The sequence below is a fragment of the Cyrtonyx montezumae genome, unplaced genomic scaffold (assembly GCF_038088225.1).
Source record: "Cyrtonyx montezumae isolate F1298 unplaced genomic scaffold, pur_monq_1.0 scaffold_11, whole genome shotgun sequence".
In the NCBI taxonomy this organism is placed as follows: Eukaryota; Metazoa; Chordata; class Aves; order Galliformes; family Odontophoridae; genus Cyrtonyx; species Cyrtonyx montezumae.
In genome coordinates, this window is record NW_027071837.1 from 15,128,926 (window position 1) to 15,147,088 (window position 18,163).

General features: G+C 48.4%; 1 protein-coding gene across 3 annotated transcripts in view; it reads right to left on the minus strand.

Moving 5' to 3' along the window:
* Nucleotides 1–2: 2 nt before the first annotated feature.
* The window catches only part of GRIA3 (glutamate ionotropic receptor AMPA type subunit 3), a 134,987-nt gene continuing 116,826 nt past the window's right edge, over nt 3–18,163 (minus strand). Inside the window, exons 13-15 of one of the 3 annotated variants that reach the window (XM_065729670.1) lie at nt 13,866–14,113; nt 2,208–2,322; nt 3–248 (exon numbers count right to left, since the gene is read on the minus strand). In XM_065729670.1, coding sequence (XP_065585742.1) covers nt 3–248; nt 2,208–2,322; nt 13,866–14,113 — 609 coding nt within the window. Of the gene's footprint in view, nt 249–2,204; nt 2,323–13,176; nt 13,292–13,865; nt 14,114–18,163 lie in introns of those variants that run through there. The other 2 variants (XM_065729669.1, XM_065729668.1) reach the window with 2 other exon arrangements.

An 18,163-nucleotide genomic window follows, 5' to 3' on the forward strand; every position in this document is an offset into this window, starting at 1 on the left:
CCCTAGATTTTCACGCTTTCTGTGCCATACACGTTGTAGCCTTCTCTGTACGTAGCGTAATTCTGGGTATTGGTGGCGGGAGCAGGTTTAAAGTTTTGGGTGTTCTTGGTGAGTTTCATTCGCTTGGACTCTGCCCGAGACTTGTAACAAAACTCGATTAAAGCCACCATCATGGCGAGCCCGAGGCCTCCAACAAGAATATAGAAAACCCCAGCCACATTGCTCAGGCTCAGAGCACTGGTCTTGTCCTAAGAGAAATGAACCACGCCGTTAGTTTTGCTGTGAGAAAAAGGCAGACAGAAAAACAGGTTACTTTGCACTCAGTCCTAACAACGACCACACAGGGTACAAACTCTCCAATCAAGTCCAAATCCCCCAGACCCCCACATGACCCAACAGCCTTACCCGCTGCGGTCATGCTGCATCACCCTACTGGTGCAGCTGGCCCCGTGGGACAGGGATGGCAGCAGGAGCTGCTCTGTCCCACACTGGTTGCCAAGCAAAACCTTGGCCATGTGGAAGCCAATGGAGTTTTGCCATTGGCCCCCCCAGGCCTTCCCAGGGCAAAGCTGGAGGCCAGGGCACCTTTGGGGAGCTCTAGCAGACAGGCCAGAGTTACATGAAGTAGCAGGTTCTTGAATTATGGAAGTAAAAAGAAAAACCACTCGATGCCCGGCTTTGGTGAATGTAGATAAAATCAGTGAGATGCTGCTAACTTTTCTATCTCTTTTTCCAACTGTTACAAAAAACAAGCAACCCTAGGAAGATGGTCAGCTAGGTTAAGGTCAGCAGGAGAGCCCTAATCTAAGCCAGCACCTGCAGGGAGCAGAAAACAATGCTGCAGCACAGAATGTGCTGCCTGGGACTTGCATCCCTTCAGGACGTGGCAGATGGGGGGAGGAGGCTTTCATTTACAAAAACAGGATTTTGTAATGAGATGAAACAAGAGTACATCCCTTTTGCTGCTGCACGTTCTGTTGCCGGTTCGCACCTGAGCTGTGAGGCAAAGTGAGCCCAGGTGTGCCCAGACACACCTCAGTGTGGGGCCGTGCGCAGGGACATCCAACCTGCCGTGCGCTCAGAATAAAGGAGGCTGTACCTTGTATGCGTCTGTGTTTCACGGGCAGTTTAGAGAGATGCATTTTAGCAAACAGCCTGCATTTAGTGCTGGTTATTGCTCATTTCTGCCTCTTGCCAATTGCTGCAGGGACCGTGCACAGACTCCCTTCATCTCCCAGAGCCGCTCCGGGGCTGTGCTCCAAGCAGCCCCAGCCCAGCTGCAAGCAGGGCAGCCTTGCTGGCTCAACTGGAGCAATGGGGCCAGACATGGGGAGGGGCCTCCAAAGTGGGAGCATTTGGGGGAACAGATACAGTGAGTACTTCCAAGGGCACCAGGAGAGCTGCGCTGATGCCAGCAGGACAGCTCCTAGAGGTGTCTTTGAAAGCATCCTTCACTCCAACAAGCACAGCACGTGGGTGTTTTATCCTCAGTGGCTATATAGGCATTACAAAAGCCCAATGAAATCCTAATAGGGCTTAAACCGAACGGCTTCAATGAGTGGTTGCTGCTGATGCAGCCGGCCCTGCCCGTGTGGTGTCCCCACAGGGACGGGCATGCAGCTGGCAGCAGCCGTGCAGCAGCAAAATGGGTCTGGGTTGCAATGGGAATGGCAGAGGGCGTCACCAACAACAGCTCCAAAATTCAGCTCAACACATTTTGAAGTGAAGCGGGACATAGGGCAGGAAGGGCGCTTCTTCCTCACCAGGGGTCTGCTCTGAAGTCTTCACAAGCACGTGACTGTCGTGCAGACTGACCTCTATGGGATCTACATGGCAATTTTGAAACAGGTGTCCAATCAAACTGAAAATAATAATAAGGCAAAAGATGCTGGCCTGAATAAACCACACTGCCTGAGAGGAAACTTGCAAATTGAAATGAGGGTGGCAGCTCTGAGCGCTTTGGGGGATTCTCCTTCCATGTCTTTGCAGCAAAATACTCAATAGCAAAACGTACTTACAACTACAGCCTGTTACTGCACGTAAGAAAAACTGCGGTCATTTTCGGAGACTTAATAATTGTTTTTTCTATTCTTTTCTTTTAACCTTTGAAATGTAAACAGCAACTTTTGAAAGTCATTCTCTGAATACACAAACAGTGGGTCAAAATGTGATTGCTAATCAGTACGAAAAGACCTTCAGCGACTGACCTTACTTCCGGAGTCCTTGGCTCCACATTCACCCTTATCGTACCACCATTTGTTTTTCAGCTTGTCTAAGATGCCTTGTTCACTGAGTTTCAATACTGCAAGGTTTACAGGAGTTCTTCACGTGGGAAATAACATAAATAACATTATATTATGTTATTTTATGTTATTCAAGCTTTAAACTACTTTAAAACTATACAAAGCGATAAAGCAGGGTTCCTGGCCACAAAGTATTTACACTGCAGGCAACTGGATCATCCCCTTAAGTTAACGCTACAGCAACGCTATATTACCAGGTCCTGCCCATATCGCTTTGAGTAATCGGCACTCACTGTTAAATGAGGGTAGGAGAAACAAAGCCAGCCCAATTGCCCCCGTTGCCCCGTTGCCCAGTCCCAGCACTGGCAGCAGCTCTGTGTGCGGTGGTGGGCCCAGCTGCACCTCGGTGGCACTAACAGACAGCAAGCCCCAGCCCCTCGTCGGGGCACGCAGCCCTGCACCAAACACCTGCGAGGCCGAGGGAAGGCTGGCTTCACGTGCCAACACCGTGCCACTGAGCAGGGACCGCTGGTCCCAGGCAGCCCGGGCAGCATCCCCTCGCGCTGTAAGCGGCAAGCAGCGTGCCCTCTCGTTCCAGATTTCATTTCAAAACGGTCCAACTCAGAGGGATTCCGTGCACTGCATCTCCCTGCTCTGAAAAGCACTGCGCGGCTGAGAATACACCAGCGACGGGGGGAAGGTTATCAACACCTTTCTCGCTCCTCTGCATATTTTGCTGTGCAGATCTCCCCCTCCCCCCAGTCCCGTTCCAAACGCTATTTTTAATCTGCATGCCTTCATAAACCCCTTACGGAACACAGAGAATTTGCATAACATCCAATACGTTATAAATTAGCTTTCACAACATTATACAGTATTGGGAAATGAGAAGGCTTAACATGCTAATTAGGGTGCTTTATTATTTTTCTTAAAGCCAAGATTGCTGCTAATTGTGCACGCACAACTGCTGAAAAAATGTATATTAAAAACAAGTAAACTAAAATTATCTTAAGCAAAGAGAAGGGATTTTGCCTTTGCTGGTCACAGCCCTGGGCAGGCATCAGCTCCCATGGCTCCAGCACCGTGGGTGTGGGATTGTGGGCACCTGCCTGGACCAAGAGCCCACGCCATTTGCTGGAAGGGGTTGGGATATGGGGACAGATCTGGGTTTTTTTACTGAAGACACAGAAATCTGTGCTTGCTTCAAGAAGGTGGCTTTTCACAGCTTGCCCTGGCGCTGTTTCCAAGAGGAAGGCTGCATCTAAGCCACCAACAGCCTCAGGCACAACACAGGTGGCTCAGGGGATCCCCTGCACTCTTCCTGGGTCTCTCTCTCAAAAGACATTTCTTCATCTTTTCCTGAGAAGCATCTGGAAAGCACAGCATTAATAACGTCACTGTTCTGGGGCTGTACGGCTGCTCTGTGAGGTCCTCAGCCCTTTCCCTGGTGACTTCGGTTGCCTTTCTTCCACCTTTAATTTATGATGGGATTCTTCTCCATCTTCCCCACGCGGTTTCCAGGCCAGCTGCCGATTAGCATGGCTGCTTTTATCAAAAGTTTTCAGGGGTTGAGAGCTCCCGCTCTTACAGTGCTCTGTACTCCCAGCAAAGCCAGCAGTGGTGAGTGGGACTGAGCTGGCAGTGTTTTCATGGTATGGCATGGTGCTCAGGGCTGAGGTTTTCTTCTTCACCAAAACAGAAGGACTTAATTGCTGATATCTATGTAGGACTGGAAGGCTTGAGTCAAGGGGAGTGGTACCAGTAGCCCAGTGCTGAATAACAGTGCCCCAGTGACGAATTAAGCCATTTTCCATGGCTGATTTATCTAAGGGAGCATTGCCATTAAGAAGATCAGTACTTAACGTTCTCACAGCCTTCACTTTTTATAAGATTCAACTTCAGAATCCCAGCTACTTCTCCCTCTAAATGTCAGAATCACTGCAGCACCTCCTTGTCCTGCCACGGCACAGCATGGCTTCCAGCCTGAGCTGTTTCCCTGTGTTTATAGGTGTGATAGTTGCTCAGAAGAAAGAGTTTGTATGTGCAAATTTCAGAGCTTCTACTGCGTTTCTGCTTTGTTATCTGATTATTTTTCCATTCATGCCATGAGTATGGAAAATGCTTTGACACAGAACCCATCTGCTGTCTCTTCTTCCTTTGCTTCACAACACCATCTCCCTGCCCGAGGAGCCTGCCTGCTTCTTGCTTAGTGCCTCAGTATTGTTTCAGGTTAGCTGTAGTCATTTTTGTTCTGTTAACAAAGGCTGTGGCACGATGATATTTTCTTTCCAGCCAGAATGAATTGGAAGTTGAAGAAAAATAAATGAATCATCAAAGGGGGCACATGGCAGTGAAGGACGGCTGGCACTTCCATCACTCAGCTTCCCACCACTGCCCACCGCGGGGATGTGCCACTGCCCTGCTCAACAGCCACTGAGGTCGAGCTGCTTCTTGGAAAAGGTGCTTTTCATTTATGAGAAGAGAGCATCTCCACTGACAGCCTTGCCAAGAAAGTGTCATTTTGCAAGGAAGACCTGGTGTGCCATACTGATGGCCCAGTGCCTGGCTGGGCCCTCATGTGCCACAGCAAGAGGGGACCGTGGTGACCATGTCGGTGTGCTCCAAGAGAAAGGCTGAGGTGTGACTGAACCATTCCACCCCAGATGCTCGCCAGCTGTGGGTAACTGGTGCTTGCATGGCAGGAGCTCTCTGCAACACCGCAGTTATGTTTATTACTTGTAATCAATACAGATTTAAGTGGTGATTGGAACAGCTTTGGATAATTCATATCCCATTCTATGCTCTAATGGATGTAATATAAATGTTATACCCAAAAATGATCATTGCCAAGGACAGCAAATGAACACTGCAGACAGCACACTGCTCCCTTCAAACCAGATGAAATGTTGCTCATAGTTTATCTAGGATTTTTACATGCAGTTGTTCAGAAAAGGTCTCTGCAAAGAAGCCAGCACCGAAAGGCTCCCAGCAGCACTCCGTCAGGGCTGCACTGAGCATCCCCAGCACTGGGCTCTCACCACCCGGGTTTTACAGAGTCCAATCTGCAGCTGTTCCTTCACCAACTACCAGCCAGCTTCTGGTGTTGCACAGATTACGTATGTGCAGGGTACAAAGTGCTGTCTCAGAACTGTTGCTTGCAGCATCTTGAGAGTCCAAAAGTAGCATATCTGGGAGCAGAGGATGAAGAACTGACCCACAATCTGAAAGGAGAGCAGAACATCACCAGTGAGAGCTCCTCTGGTCCTTTCCCTGCCTGTGGCTTGGCTGGGGCCCATGGCAGCAGGGGCCGAGTTGCAGCAGGGACTCTAGGCCCAGCCTGCTTGTATGGTGAGCAGCTTGGGGGCTGCTGTGTCCCCAGAGCCACCTGAGGGACGTTTGCATCTGCCCTCAAGGTTCCTGGCAAATCTGTCCCTCTGAAGACTGCAAGGTTAATGAAAAATGACGTCCTCACTCAGTGCTAATGCCTTGCTGAGCAGCAGGAAATGCAGCTTTCTTGAGGGGCCTTCGCCTCCTGTGCAAATCTCAGTGACACGAAGGAGGCAAAAGCCCAGCGTTGCACATGGGCCTCCATGAGCACACTGTGAAGAGCTCATTCAACTGGTCTTGCTTTTAATCTGTGTTCTTTCCTAATCCCTTTAAATTGGGAATCTGACATATTTAGAGCATTCCAACACCCGCAGCATGAATTCTGCTTGTTCCTCCTGGCCGTGGCTGTCCTCACTGGCTGACATCACCAGCACCCAGCCACCGAGCTGGGCAAGGGGCACCAGTGGAGGCAGACATCAACCCCAGCACTCTGCTCAGCCCAGCAGTACATCACACAGATCTCACTAACGTCATTAAAATAGAAAGACAGGAAGAATGCAGGAAGAGACACCAAATCCAGCGCTGTTCTCCAGAGGGCATTGCCCGAGGTTAAAGACCCATCGAAATCAAATAAGGCACTTTATCCCCCCAAGCTCCATAAATCCTAGCCTGATCTGTAACTACTGAAAGGACTTTTTGTCAGATCTTATTACTGAAATAATTTCTGACTAGGTAGGAAACTGGAGGGTGAATGTATTGCCCAAGACTTCTGCTCTTTCCTAGATCAGCTCTCTCTCATGATACAACCTGTCATAATTTACCAATTTAGCAGTGTCTCCATGCCACAGTTTCATGTTTTGCTCTGCATCCACATGTAAGGGATGGGGAAGATTTGGGCAGGGAATGGACTCGACATTAAAACTCCCTGTGCATGTTTAAAGCCCACAGTTGCAGGGCACTCGAAGCAGGTGTGAGCAAAGCCCCAAAAACACAGTGACTCACAATTCCTGTTTATGTTTTGCCTCAAAAAGCGATCTTCTGTATTTCTCACTGAGCACTAACTATTCATTAAAAAAGCACCAGGCATTTTGGTGTTGTTTTCTTTAAGGAAGGAGCACTGGCTTGCACCATTTCAGACCTCCAACATTCCTTCACGCAGTTCATAGCATCTTTGGGACTGAAATGCTTTATGGCCGGGCAGAGGATGGGAGAGAAGAGAAAGCTGTCTTGTTTGAAAAGACAAAGAGCCTTCAAAACCAGAAGATTAAAAATAGGTGCCTCAAGCCCCATACATCCCCAGCCACCGAAGAAATACGCCGTGTGCTGACGGCTGGCGTTGTGCTCAGAGGCATCAGTCACAGCCTTAAATCCTCCAGCAGAAGGGCTTTTTCTCTCTCTTGCTCCCAGTGGCACAACCAGATGTGGTTCCTCTGCTGATGGGGCTGGAGAACGGTGTCCCCGGTGGCTGCCGCAGACTTGAGATGTCAGGGAGGGCACTGCACGGTTTGACTGTTTTCTGCCTCTCGGTATTGAAAGGTGTCATGGGATGAATTAGGACGCAAAGTAGTTTCATCAGAGCCAGCAGGAGCATGCAGGCAGTGCCTCGTGCTGCCGTTTTGATGTGGTACAGCAGCCTGCAAGGGCTGCTTCCATGCAGAGGGCATCTGTGGCCCGGCGGCTCTTCCCTCTGCTCAGACAGCAGCTGTCTGCAAGGAGAGCTCTGCAGTGGGTGCTGAGCGTAGGCTGCACGGTGCCGTGTGAAAGCTACACAAGCGATCTCCCAGGGGATGGTTTTCCACCATTCCTGTTGAGTAGCCACATCAACAGAAGTTCGCTCTAGTCTTCATCCCCATGTTTTTTCCATAAAAAGTGTTCTTTTGGTCAATTTGAGAGATCTTGCTTACTATTTTATAGCCATGATGGAGCACCCGTTGCATCCTCATGGAATCTCTGGGTTTTTCCGTGCAGGCATTTGGTGTTCATTTTAAAACCAGGTTTGGGCTGGTGCTGGATTTGCTGCAATGTGAAATACGAGCGTGGCTGTACGGTGCCATCACACCACCTACACATGTGCTCAACACACCTGCACAGAGCCAGACGTGTCAGCACCTGAGCCTGCAGCCTCCTCTGCTCTGCAGAGAGTGCACCGTCTGTGTTTGGCAGCAGCAACAACCTCCAGGAAAGTGTATTTATACGTTTCATAAGCATAGCTCAAATAAATTAAACTCTGTACTAACAGGATCATAATTTAATAGAAGTGCCAAGTGCTAATGCAATAATACGTGCATATTGGATTAGGAAATGCAAGCCGTAACAAGTCATTGTAGTTCATTTGTAGCAGTGCCTGAGATTGAGACACAGCAGTGGGGAGGCAGGGGCAGCAGGATGGGGCCTGCATGCCATGCTACAGCCAATAACTTCTGACACAGCGACTTGGGCCCTTTCTGGCATTACCTGCATCCTTCCTAGGCTGGGGAACACGAGCAAGAGACTCGACTTACCTTGCATGCGGGGTACCCCCTCACCTTCTCCTTCTCTTGCCTCTAGACATAGCCACATTCTCCCCCGTCTTCTATGAGCTACTTTCCTCCCGGGATGGCTTCTTCTGCAGCTCGTTCTGAAGGCATGCAGGCACACTGGGCAGCTGTGTCGCTGGCACGAACCAGAGGTGTGCAACACGCAGTTACAGTGCTGGCGAGCGCAGAGCCTGCCACCTTGCGAGCTCGGTGCTGGAGGGTTACAATTACTTTGAAGAAGAAGAAGAGAGGCATTTATTTTTCCCTTTGTATTTCATGTGACACACATTACCACTGGAAACAACCGAGCGTGGAGCTGAATGCAGGCGTTCAGAGCTGGGCCCTGCTCCTGCCACGAGTGCTGCTGCTTTCTCCTTTCCCTTCTCCAGGCCCAAGGAGCCCTGACTCCGTTCCCCCCATGCCGATGCTTGCAATGGGGGATAATTGACTCATGCAAGTAATTCACAGAAAACAACTCTTGAGCACCACAAGCATTATCACAACAAACGCGTGACTCACAAGCCCTCTGCTGAGCCTTCCTGCGGCCGTGAAGCAGAACGTGTGGTTGTTCCACCGCAGCCAGCACTGCACAAGCACGTTTCCTTGTCAAGGGAGCAAAGCAAGTCCCCACGGCACTTTTGCTAAAGGTTACACAAACAAAACAGAAGGTTCCCAATCCTCAGATGCCAGCCCTGAGCCCGCCAGCTCCTTGCAGCCTGGGCAAGTTGCTCGGTCCTCATCCTGACTCTCCTAGTGGCAGCCCTGGTAAAACACCCTCCAAAACAAGGCAGCAGGCTCCCTGCCCTTCTTGGCAATGCTCTAAATGAGGTGCTCCAATGAACTCTTAAAGCACTAAGACTTCATTATTCATATAAAACATACACAGTTCTACTTCCTAACATGCAAGAAAATAACAGCTGTCATTTAAGCACATACTTCGATGCCTTCATCCGAAAGCATAATTTTGCTTATTAAAGAACTACTTTACTTTGTCACTCATTTGCACAGTGCAGTAATCTCACATCACCTTCCCAGCTCTGAGTGGGAATGATCCCTGTGCCACCACGGCTGGCTCTCACCAACCATTCCATCTTTTTCCAGATCATAACCCAGGCACGCAGAATGGGTGGCGAGTAAATTCACACCGCTGAATGTAATTTCCGACAAACTGCTCAGATAAATTGTGTTGCATCTTTTTAAGATCACCATTAACCCAAATGTTCCCTATAAAGCACGGCACGTTTGGCAGCGGTGCCCTTTAGATGTCAGGTATCATCCAAAATGATGCCTAGCAGATTTCTTCTGAAAATACGCCACTTAAAAAATGCTGCTGCAGATGCTAACTGCTGTGCTGCAATCGGATCACAGCAAAACAGCAGCGAGAAACGGGGCAATGAATCCCATCTGCTAATGGCCCCACTCTCGTCTGGGAAGGGCTGGGGAACGCGGTGCTTTACCACGAGAGGCTCCGAGGGCAGAACTCAACGAGCTCTCCACGACAGCAATCTCCTGATTACAAGGAAACCACCAAAAAAATGAAGCAGTGTTGCATCAAGTACCATTTCACAGATGCACTCCAAAAGAGATATCAGCCTAAAAAAGAATACGTCAAAGAAATTAAGTCAAATAATTAGGAAGGACTCCTGGCAAGTGAAGCTGGTAAAACTCCCCGTTCAGGCAATTTCCTTCCGCGCTGGTTGTCATTCAGCATTACCGTGAAGGTATGAAAATACAAGAAATGTATCAACTGCAGAACTACAGAAATTAATCTTAGCAGAAAATTGTTCCTATGCAATTGAATAATTAGTTTCCCTTAAGTCACTCATCCTGCTGCTGCTGCCTACATCCTGCTTTGTTTCCTGTAGCATTCCTATTCAGCCACCACTCAGCTCTGAGGTGATAGGATTGTATGATATACAAAATAATTAGTTTCCAAACTGGTAGTATGTTGTAACATATTTCCTGGAATACATTTGTTTTATAACTGCTATTCTGCATCCTCTAGCATCCGCAAATGCAGCTGACACGCAGAAGTGGTTGAGAATACAGTGTAATTTTGCCACGGATCCAATGGATGAACCTAAATTCACGCTCGGTTAAGAGAGCAAAGTGAGCAAATGTTGAGGCAGGGACAGGATGCCTGCACCAGGTAAGTCACCACGTGTTAATGTGCATCACGCACCCACCGGGCATGGAGGGAGCCCAGCACTGAGCACAGAATCCCCTCCCAGGGCGGCCCCAGCAGCCAGGACACTGCAGGACAGTGCAGTGTAAACCCTTCCAGAAAGGTTGTTCTGATTCCCACCACAGGACTCCCATCATCACTCAGGGATCTGGGTTATTTTCCAGTGGCCAGGAACATGAGGTTAACAAGAGGTAAACTCACAATTACAGCTCACAATCCCACAGCACAGTAACTTGTATGCTACAGTGCAGGGAGGATGCACGTGGGGGGAACTCTGTGGGATGGCGATGGGCACTGGCACAGGCAAACAGGCACGTCCTTACTCCGGGTGTCAGCATGAGCTCCAGCTTAAGCCCATACTGGAGGCAGGCAGGGCCGATGGTCTGCTCAGGCAGCTGCTCCCCAAGCCCAGGTCTCTACTGGCTAAGCTGAGAGAGGGGCTCTGTTAGCTTCGCCGGTAGAGAGAGCTGCCCTGAGCAAGCAATGGGCACCGTGTGCTCACCTCCAGCAGCCACCCACTACCCACCCTGAGCAGCGACTCTGTCCCCCATGTGCTGCCATTCAATCACCTCTGTCATTCATTCAGTCCTCCCAGGGATCGCTTCCTTCAATCAGTTCCCTTCTGTATCTCCTCCTCCAAGGGAATAGGAAAAAAAGAACAGCTCTGAAGTGACTTCTGTGGGATCCCCTATTAATAAAGCCAGCTTGGTACAAACGATTTGCTGTGTAGATGGGATGAGAGCATGAGGGCAAGCCAGGCTCTTGTGGGAGGACAAAGGGGAGAGGAGGGGCCTGGGGCTGGCATGGCTGAGGATGCCAGCGTGCTCTGCCAGGAAGGCACCTTTCTGTTTGTCTGTCCCCCTGTCCGAGTGCTGTGCAGCCTGAGCCTGCAGGGTTACATGCCTGCACAATGCTGCCTCAAAGGAAAAGCCATTTTGTCATGAAAAAGCCCTCTGATATACCACATCTCCAGAAATAACAACTCACCCTTTCCTGCCTGCCCATCATGTTTGCTCCTCTGTCCTGATGTACCTCTCAGCATCAGCTGAGCAAGGCAAGAGCTTGCTAATAGATGGCATCACTCTTTGTAAAGGTTCTTCAGCACAAGCAGGAATAGAAGGATGACCCTGCTCTAATTATGACCATTTTTGAAATCCTCTTCAGCTTCCTCGGGGCTGCAAGCATTAGTTGCCCGGTTTTAATTCAATGAACTCGAAGCAATGAAGTTCATTGATGCTGCTTTGTACGAAAGGTTTGCTTCCGTGGAGGCAGCATTAGGCAACGCAGTGCTGGATCCCAGGAGAATATTAAACATTTAATATACCAGCAAGTCTACACTCATATAAAAATGTTGTGTGAGGGATGAGCCACAGAGCTAAAAAGCACACAGGAGTTCTGCAGGTTGCTGCTGAGCACTGCAAAGGCAGGCACCGAACAAGCCAGAATGTGAGACCTTTTCCTCCCTTTTAGTACTATGCAGTGGCTTTTGCTACACCAGAGATGAGGAGCTGAGTAACTCAGTGTAGGAACGCAGCAGTAATTTGCAGCGATCTTCCGAAACTGTGATTTACTGAAAATACTGTTATTATTGATCTTTGACCAAAGCTGAAGCATTTTTGTAAGGGAGAACCTAAGTTATTGTTCCTTAAGGAGCTGATTTTACTGGCTGCAAGAGGGTGCCGCTGTGAAAATTAATCTCAATTTTTTTATATATAAAACTGTATTTGAAAGTAAATATCATGGCAGTTCCTGTACCCAAGGTGACTAACAATGTCCAACCCGTTCTAGCTATTGCTTCTCTTTACCAGGTTAAAGACTGTGCTGTTGTTAGTGCTACAGGGTCCAGCTGGCAATGCTCCACGTACCAGTTAGCTCCTTCAGTGCAGGATCTCCTTCGAGCAGCCCAGGGAGCATGGCTCAGGCACAGGCTGCCTGGCACAGGGGGAAGCCTCGACCTGTGTTAGCCAATGGACATTTTGCACTGGTGCCTCTGGAGCTAGGATTTTAATCCACATTTTAAAAGCGCAGAAAACACAAGCACAGTGCTCAGCTCCACAAGGCTGCCCACTGACTCTGGGCAAAATTACCCAAACTTCTCCTTAAGATTAATTTCCACTTCAGTGCATTATTTCAATGCCCTTCACTACTGCAAACAACATCTCTTGCTTCAGCTTCACCTTCTGCAAGCCCTAGTTCCTTATACATTGCTGCTATTGCTATTATTTTACTACTTATGAGTGATTCCCATCACTGCTTAACTTTTCAGTAGTGACGTAATTGAAACTAAATTCCTCGGTAATTCCTGTACTAAGATGACTGATAACAGCCAGCCTGCTCCAGCTACTGCCATTGCTGTGGTCACTGCTGAGCCCATACCTTGTGACCCCGTGCTGGGACAGCAGCCCTCCCAGAGCGTGGGAAGCAGCTGGGCTCTGAGGAGAGCCCAGTTCATGGGAACCTCTGGGCCCAGGCTGCCTAGCACAGTCATCAGAGCCCCAGGCTGGGGACCAGCCCCAGCAGAGCTTGGGGGAAAGGAGTCTTCCCCAGGGGACAGAGCCTCTCAGAAGTAAGCCGAAGCCACAGCTAAGACCCGGAGGAGTGAAGCCCTGTGCTCAGGGCTGGAAGCAGTTGCTGGCTGTGTCCCGGTCCCACCAGCACGGGGCTTTCTATCTGTTAGTTCAGTGAGGTTCGCGAGCTTGACCAAAAAAACTGCTGCCACCATTAAACATCGCTGCTTCTTCACAAGAGCTACTGGGCAAGCGAATGGCGTTTAGTTTTCTTTTTTCCCCACCGCAATGGTTCGGATGGTTTTGATCTGGGTTTTTTTTTTCCTTGTTGAGCACAATAACAGCCTTGCCGATTACTCTCCACTAAGGTACCCGATTGTGGTGACATTGAGGCTGACCTTGGAGTCACCTCCCCCGCTGCCGCACTCTCCTTTGTCGTACCACCATTTGTTTTTCAATTTGTCCAAGAGGCCTTGCTCATTCAGTTTTAATACTGCCAGGTTAACAGCATTTCTTGAAACGATAAAACATAACTTGTAAGAAAAATGCACAAATGCTTAGGAAATCGTAACGTATAAAAAAAGGAGCACAAGAGGACAAATTGGCTAAAATTTCACAGAACGTGGAGCTATAAAAATGTTTGTACAGCAAATACAGGGTTAAATATTGGAAGGTGGCATGGAGGATAACATTTGCTCAAAACTGAAGTGTGCGGGATGGGGAAATCGTCTTTGAGAAAAAAAGTAACAAGAACACCACATCATGCAGTTAACATTCGTCACGTATGGCAGGTTAACTCGGCTTTTACCATTTAAATTGAAAAAGCCATCGAACTGTAAAATTAAAACAGCAACAAACAATCAGAAAGGACAACACGAAGAGAGCACTAAAAAAAAAAAAGAATAAAAATGGATGCATTAAATAAACGAAACCGTAATTTACCGTCTTATTTAACTCCATGGAATATTGAAGATTTTTAAACTTTAAAAGTTACCTCAAAATCCACAAGAAAGAAAATGACAACACAATACATCAGGGTAGGTGGAATACTATAACAACATGGATATTGTTATATTATTCCACCCACCTTAATGCTGAGCCTTTGGGGGTGGCTACCCCGTAGCCCTTGGAATCCAGGTTCCCGCCGACTTTCATGGTGTCGCAGGGCTTGCGCTGCTCGATGTACTCGTTCATCGTGGACTCCAGCAGGAAGGCAAACTTCCCCTTGGACTTGCGCACCCTCGCCACCCCGTCCGCCGTGGTTTTGGTGAACACGGAGGGCTCGGCCGACTTCATGTATGACCACATTTTCTCGTAGACGGCAATTTTCGATCGCTGGGAGGGAGGAAAGGAGGGAGGTGAAGGGCGGTCAGGTCAGCAGAACAAAAAGGATGCCCCAGAGGTCTTTTTCTGCAGGGGTCTGCCGGCATCCTGCCAGCCAGAGGGAGGCTGCTCAGCCCAGCATGGCCACCATTGGCAAGGGAAGGCTCTCCTTTGCACACAGATCCTCAGCACTGGCTCTGGGGCTCAATCAGAGTTAGGAAACACCAACACGTGCTTACTGAAAGTTCCCAGCAAACTGTGAGCCTGTTTTTCACAGCGGCAGTGGAAGATTCATGACACAGGAGACGAAGCAGACCTTGCGGTGATGCTCACATGAGAGCAACCACAAAACCCTTCCTTAATCAATCATCTAACTTTCCAAATTCAGTTTTGCATTCCCCTAAACAATCACAACCACAGGTGTTAGGAATGAACTGAGAAAATTCCTAGTTAACTGCTTGTGTGCCATGTACATATTACCTATGCTGTGTCAGGTTTCCTGGTCTTGATACTGAGCCAATGCTGACTGCCTCCAGCTCAGCACACAGGCTTTGTGAAGCTGGAAATGCTGAAGAATGCATTGCTTCCCTCCCCTTCGTCCCCTCCACAGGGATTTAAACCACCCTCAGATGTTAAAGCCACCTCAAGATTCTTAAGCATTGCTATCTGGCACTGCCAGCTAAACTTTCCTGCTTGGTCAATAGAAGGCAGTAATGCTTACTGAATTGCTCTGAAGTCTGGAAATCCCAAGGATTTATATAAGGCTTTCAGCCTGGGCTGTGGTTATCTCGAATTTATGCCTCCTACTCCTTGCCAGTTTCCTGTTCACAGCCTTCCTTGCAGAACAGGACTGAAGCACGCAGTAGCTAAATCTAGCTCAAATTTAACAAACTTATGGCACAAGACCGTTAATGTCCATCAGTTTGATCACTGAGACACGTTTCCTCCTCATTCAGACCAATTTAATATGTTTTGAATAATGCAATGCTTAACAACCAGCCCACAAACATTTCACGGGGAGTAAATCCTGCCACCACCGTTCTTCAGACTAAAACACCAGCTAGTCCTGCTATGATGGAGAGCGAGGAACATGGAGGGCATGATTTTGTTTTAATTATCCTTCCCGATGAGCTGAAAAATGCAAACCAATTAAAAGCAGCACCACCAACAACGGGAAATCAGAGCAACAGCGATGCAAGGCGGCTTCATTACGAGCTAGCAGTCAGGGTGGGGTGCTGGCAGAAAGCTGGAGGGCTTCGAGGTGGATGCCTCTGGGACCGAGGATGGCTGCACGGGAGCACAAGGGACACTGGGCACTTGTGCAGCAGAGGAAGGACGTCCCCACAGGGCTCTGGGAGGTGGCCACAAGTGGTGGCTGTCACCTCCCTGGTGCCCCGTGGGCAGCGGTGTGCAGCTGTGTGAGGAGCAGAGCTGGTGGCGGCCCCCGGCACGGCGTAACCACGGCCAGGCCTGCCCGCTCCGCTCATGCAATTTGCTCACGCAGAAATGTAATAGAAACAGATTGCTTGGCCAACACGGGGACTGCATAAGCAATGTTAATTCTGCCGTGTCCTACTTTCAAGGTGCTTGTCCTTACAACCTTAATCTTCTTTTAACATAAATAATACAAACGCACCTGCCCGTTTATATTTGCAACGGGCATCTAAAGGACAAAAAGTAAGGTAAAAATGGGGCTTTCCTGCTTCTCTCTCTATATCTCATCCAGATAAAGTGGTTTGCCTTCAAAAACAGTGCATATGCTAAGTAGGCTTCTGCTTGTTTTCCTCTGCAGAGCGTGCCTTTAATTACACAGATAAACCATAATTTCTTTTCCTTTTCATCTTCTAACCCACACCGGAATATGTCTTTAATAAGTTCTTTCATACTCTTTCCAGCTGGCCTGACTACTAAAAGCAATTGCCAATACATCTGTGCATTGTTAATAATAACAGTTATCTGATGAGTGCCAACAGCACAGTCAGAGCTGCAAATGGTCCGAACAAAGCTCCAAGGGCAAAGGGGGAACACAATCATCCATCATTCAGAAAACAAAATTCCTCGATTAAAACATTTGAGATTACAGATTTCTTTTAAAATTTAACAGATAAACTGCGCTTTATAATGTGCTCCCTCGTGCTTCTGAATGATCTGGTTAATAAAAATAATTACATTTCTATACGATCATCATTGCCCACATCTTCTTCTGCCAAGTGAGGATTTTCACAATATCTTGTTATTAGCGAATTAACTAAATGAGTACAGCAGTCTGGTCTAATCTAGTGTAAGCAGATAAAAACATAAACCAGTTATGCCAACACTGAGTGGGAACAGATGAAAAAAATGCATCAGAGGCACAGGTTTTGGAGGACTAGAGGACAGGTGAGGGCTGTGGCCAAGGCCCCATGAATGGGGATGGAGCAGTGGCACCGCTGCACCCCGCAGAGTAAGAGCTGTGCATCCTGAGGCCTGGGACGGCATTTGGGGAACCTCCAGGGCGTTGCTTACTCAGGGGACCCTATTTTGCACCTTCTCCACTCAATGAAATGACCAGCTGGCTAACAGCGGTCAAATACGTGATGCGATGAAAGATGGCTCTTTGAGTAAATCGTTGTCTGATTTCCCAGTTGCCTCAAAAAAACAACCAAGCAAATCAGAAGCTCCTGTAAGTCTCACCCACCACAGGTGCCTGGCACGCGAAGGATTTATGCTCCCAAGCAAGGTAAGGTTGGACAGAACTGCACTGCTGGTAGGGTCCAGTGGCAGCAAAACATTTTCCTTCTCAGTAAATGCTACTTTTAAAGAGATATTCAGGAAAAAAGAAAAAAAAAAAAGCTTAAAAGCAAAGATGCAAGCCAATTCAAAGCCCCGAACTACAATAACTCCCTGCACACTCTAACTCCTCTTTCATTTCCTTAATACTGCTCAAGAAGTCCGTCACACGCATTTCCTTGAGATTTCAAGGGGATATTATTACCATTTTTTCCTTAAAAGCAACATCTGCAGTGTTTCATCTGGGCCTCGGGACACATTAAAGCGTCCTTTCATGATTAGAGCCTTACTGCAGATATAAATAGAGCGGGCCCCGCTTTGTCAACAACACTGCATCCCTCTGCAAGGCGCAGTGCCCTGCGGAGCCAGTCCCCTTTTTTAACATCACTTTGCCTTCCAGTTCTCCCCATCCGTACATGTGTTCACTCCAGCACCTCAATGAAAAGCCAAACTGTCCCAGACCACCAAGCACGGGCAGGCAGGAAGGCAGCAGAGGCACCTGCTGACTGCTTCCAGCCACCCAGCTCCAGCAGCCCAGCTCTGCAGCACTGGGACCAGGCGCCTCGGTTGCTCGTTCCCACATTCAAACTGCCTAATATTGCAAAACCCAACACCTCTCAGATGGTTATCTGACACTGGTTACATTTACCACCTCTAAGAAATCTCTCTGTGACAGAAGCTTCTCCCATTGACTGCATCACCTTCCCCCCAGAGCAGACGTCTGTCTCACACTTCCACTAAAAGTGACGCTGTGTCAGCTCCTCCGCCACCGAGTGTCACAAAGCTGTTGTGTTTGAAAGAAACAGTGCTTTTCCTCTATAGCTGAAGTATGTCACAGGGATGATCTCTGTGCACTCCTGAAGGCTTTGCCCTCTCTGTCACCTCCCCTGCCGCACGCAGATCTCTTTCAAAATGTTCACCCCATGCACCCCAGCGGAGTATTGCATTCAAACGGTCAGAACAGACCTCTGCTTCTTCTGACAGCACTGGGAAATTATTTCCCAGCAGCCAAGCTCAACATTTTCTCACAAGAGACTGTTGGTGATAATCTGGTCACAAGCCAAATTCACTTACACCAATTTTACATTCAGAATTAACAGCATATCCTCACGTCTTTTCAGTCTGTATGTTTAACATTTTCGATTACACTGATGTTACGCTTCTTCAAAACTAAGTGTCCTCTACAAGATTAAGAAACCGAAAACCATGAGAGCTGTGCTATGAGGAGAAGTGGGAGAACACTGCATGACCAGCCACGGTTGTAACGAATATGGACGGGTGGATGGGGGAGGG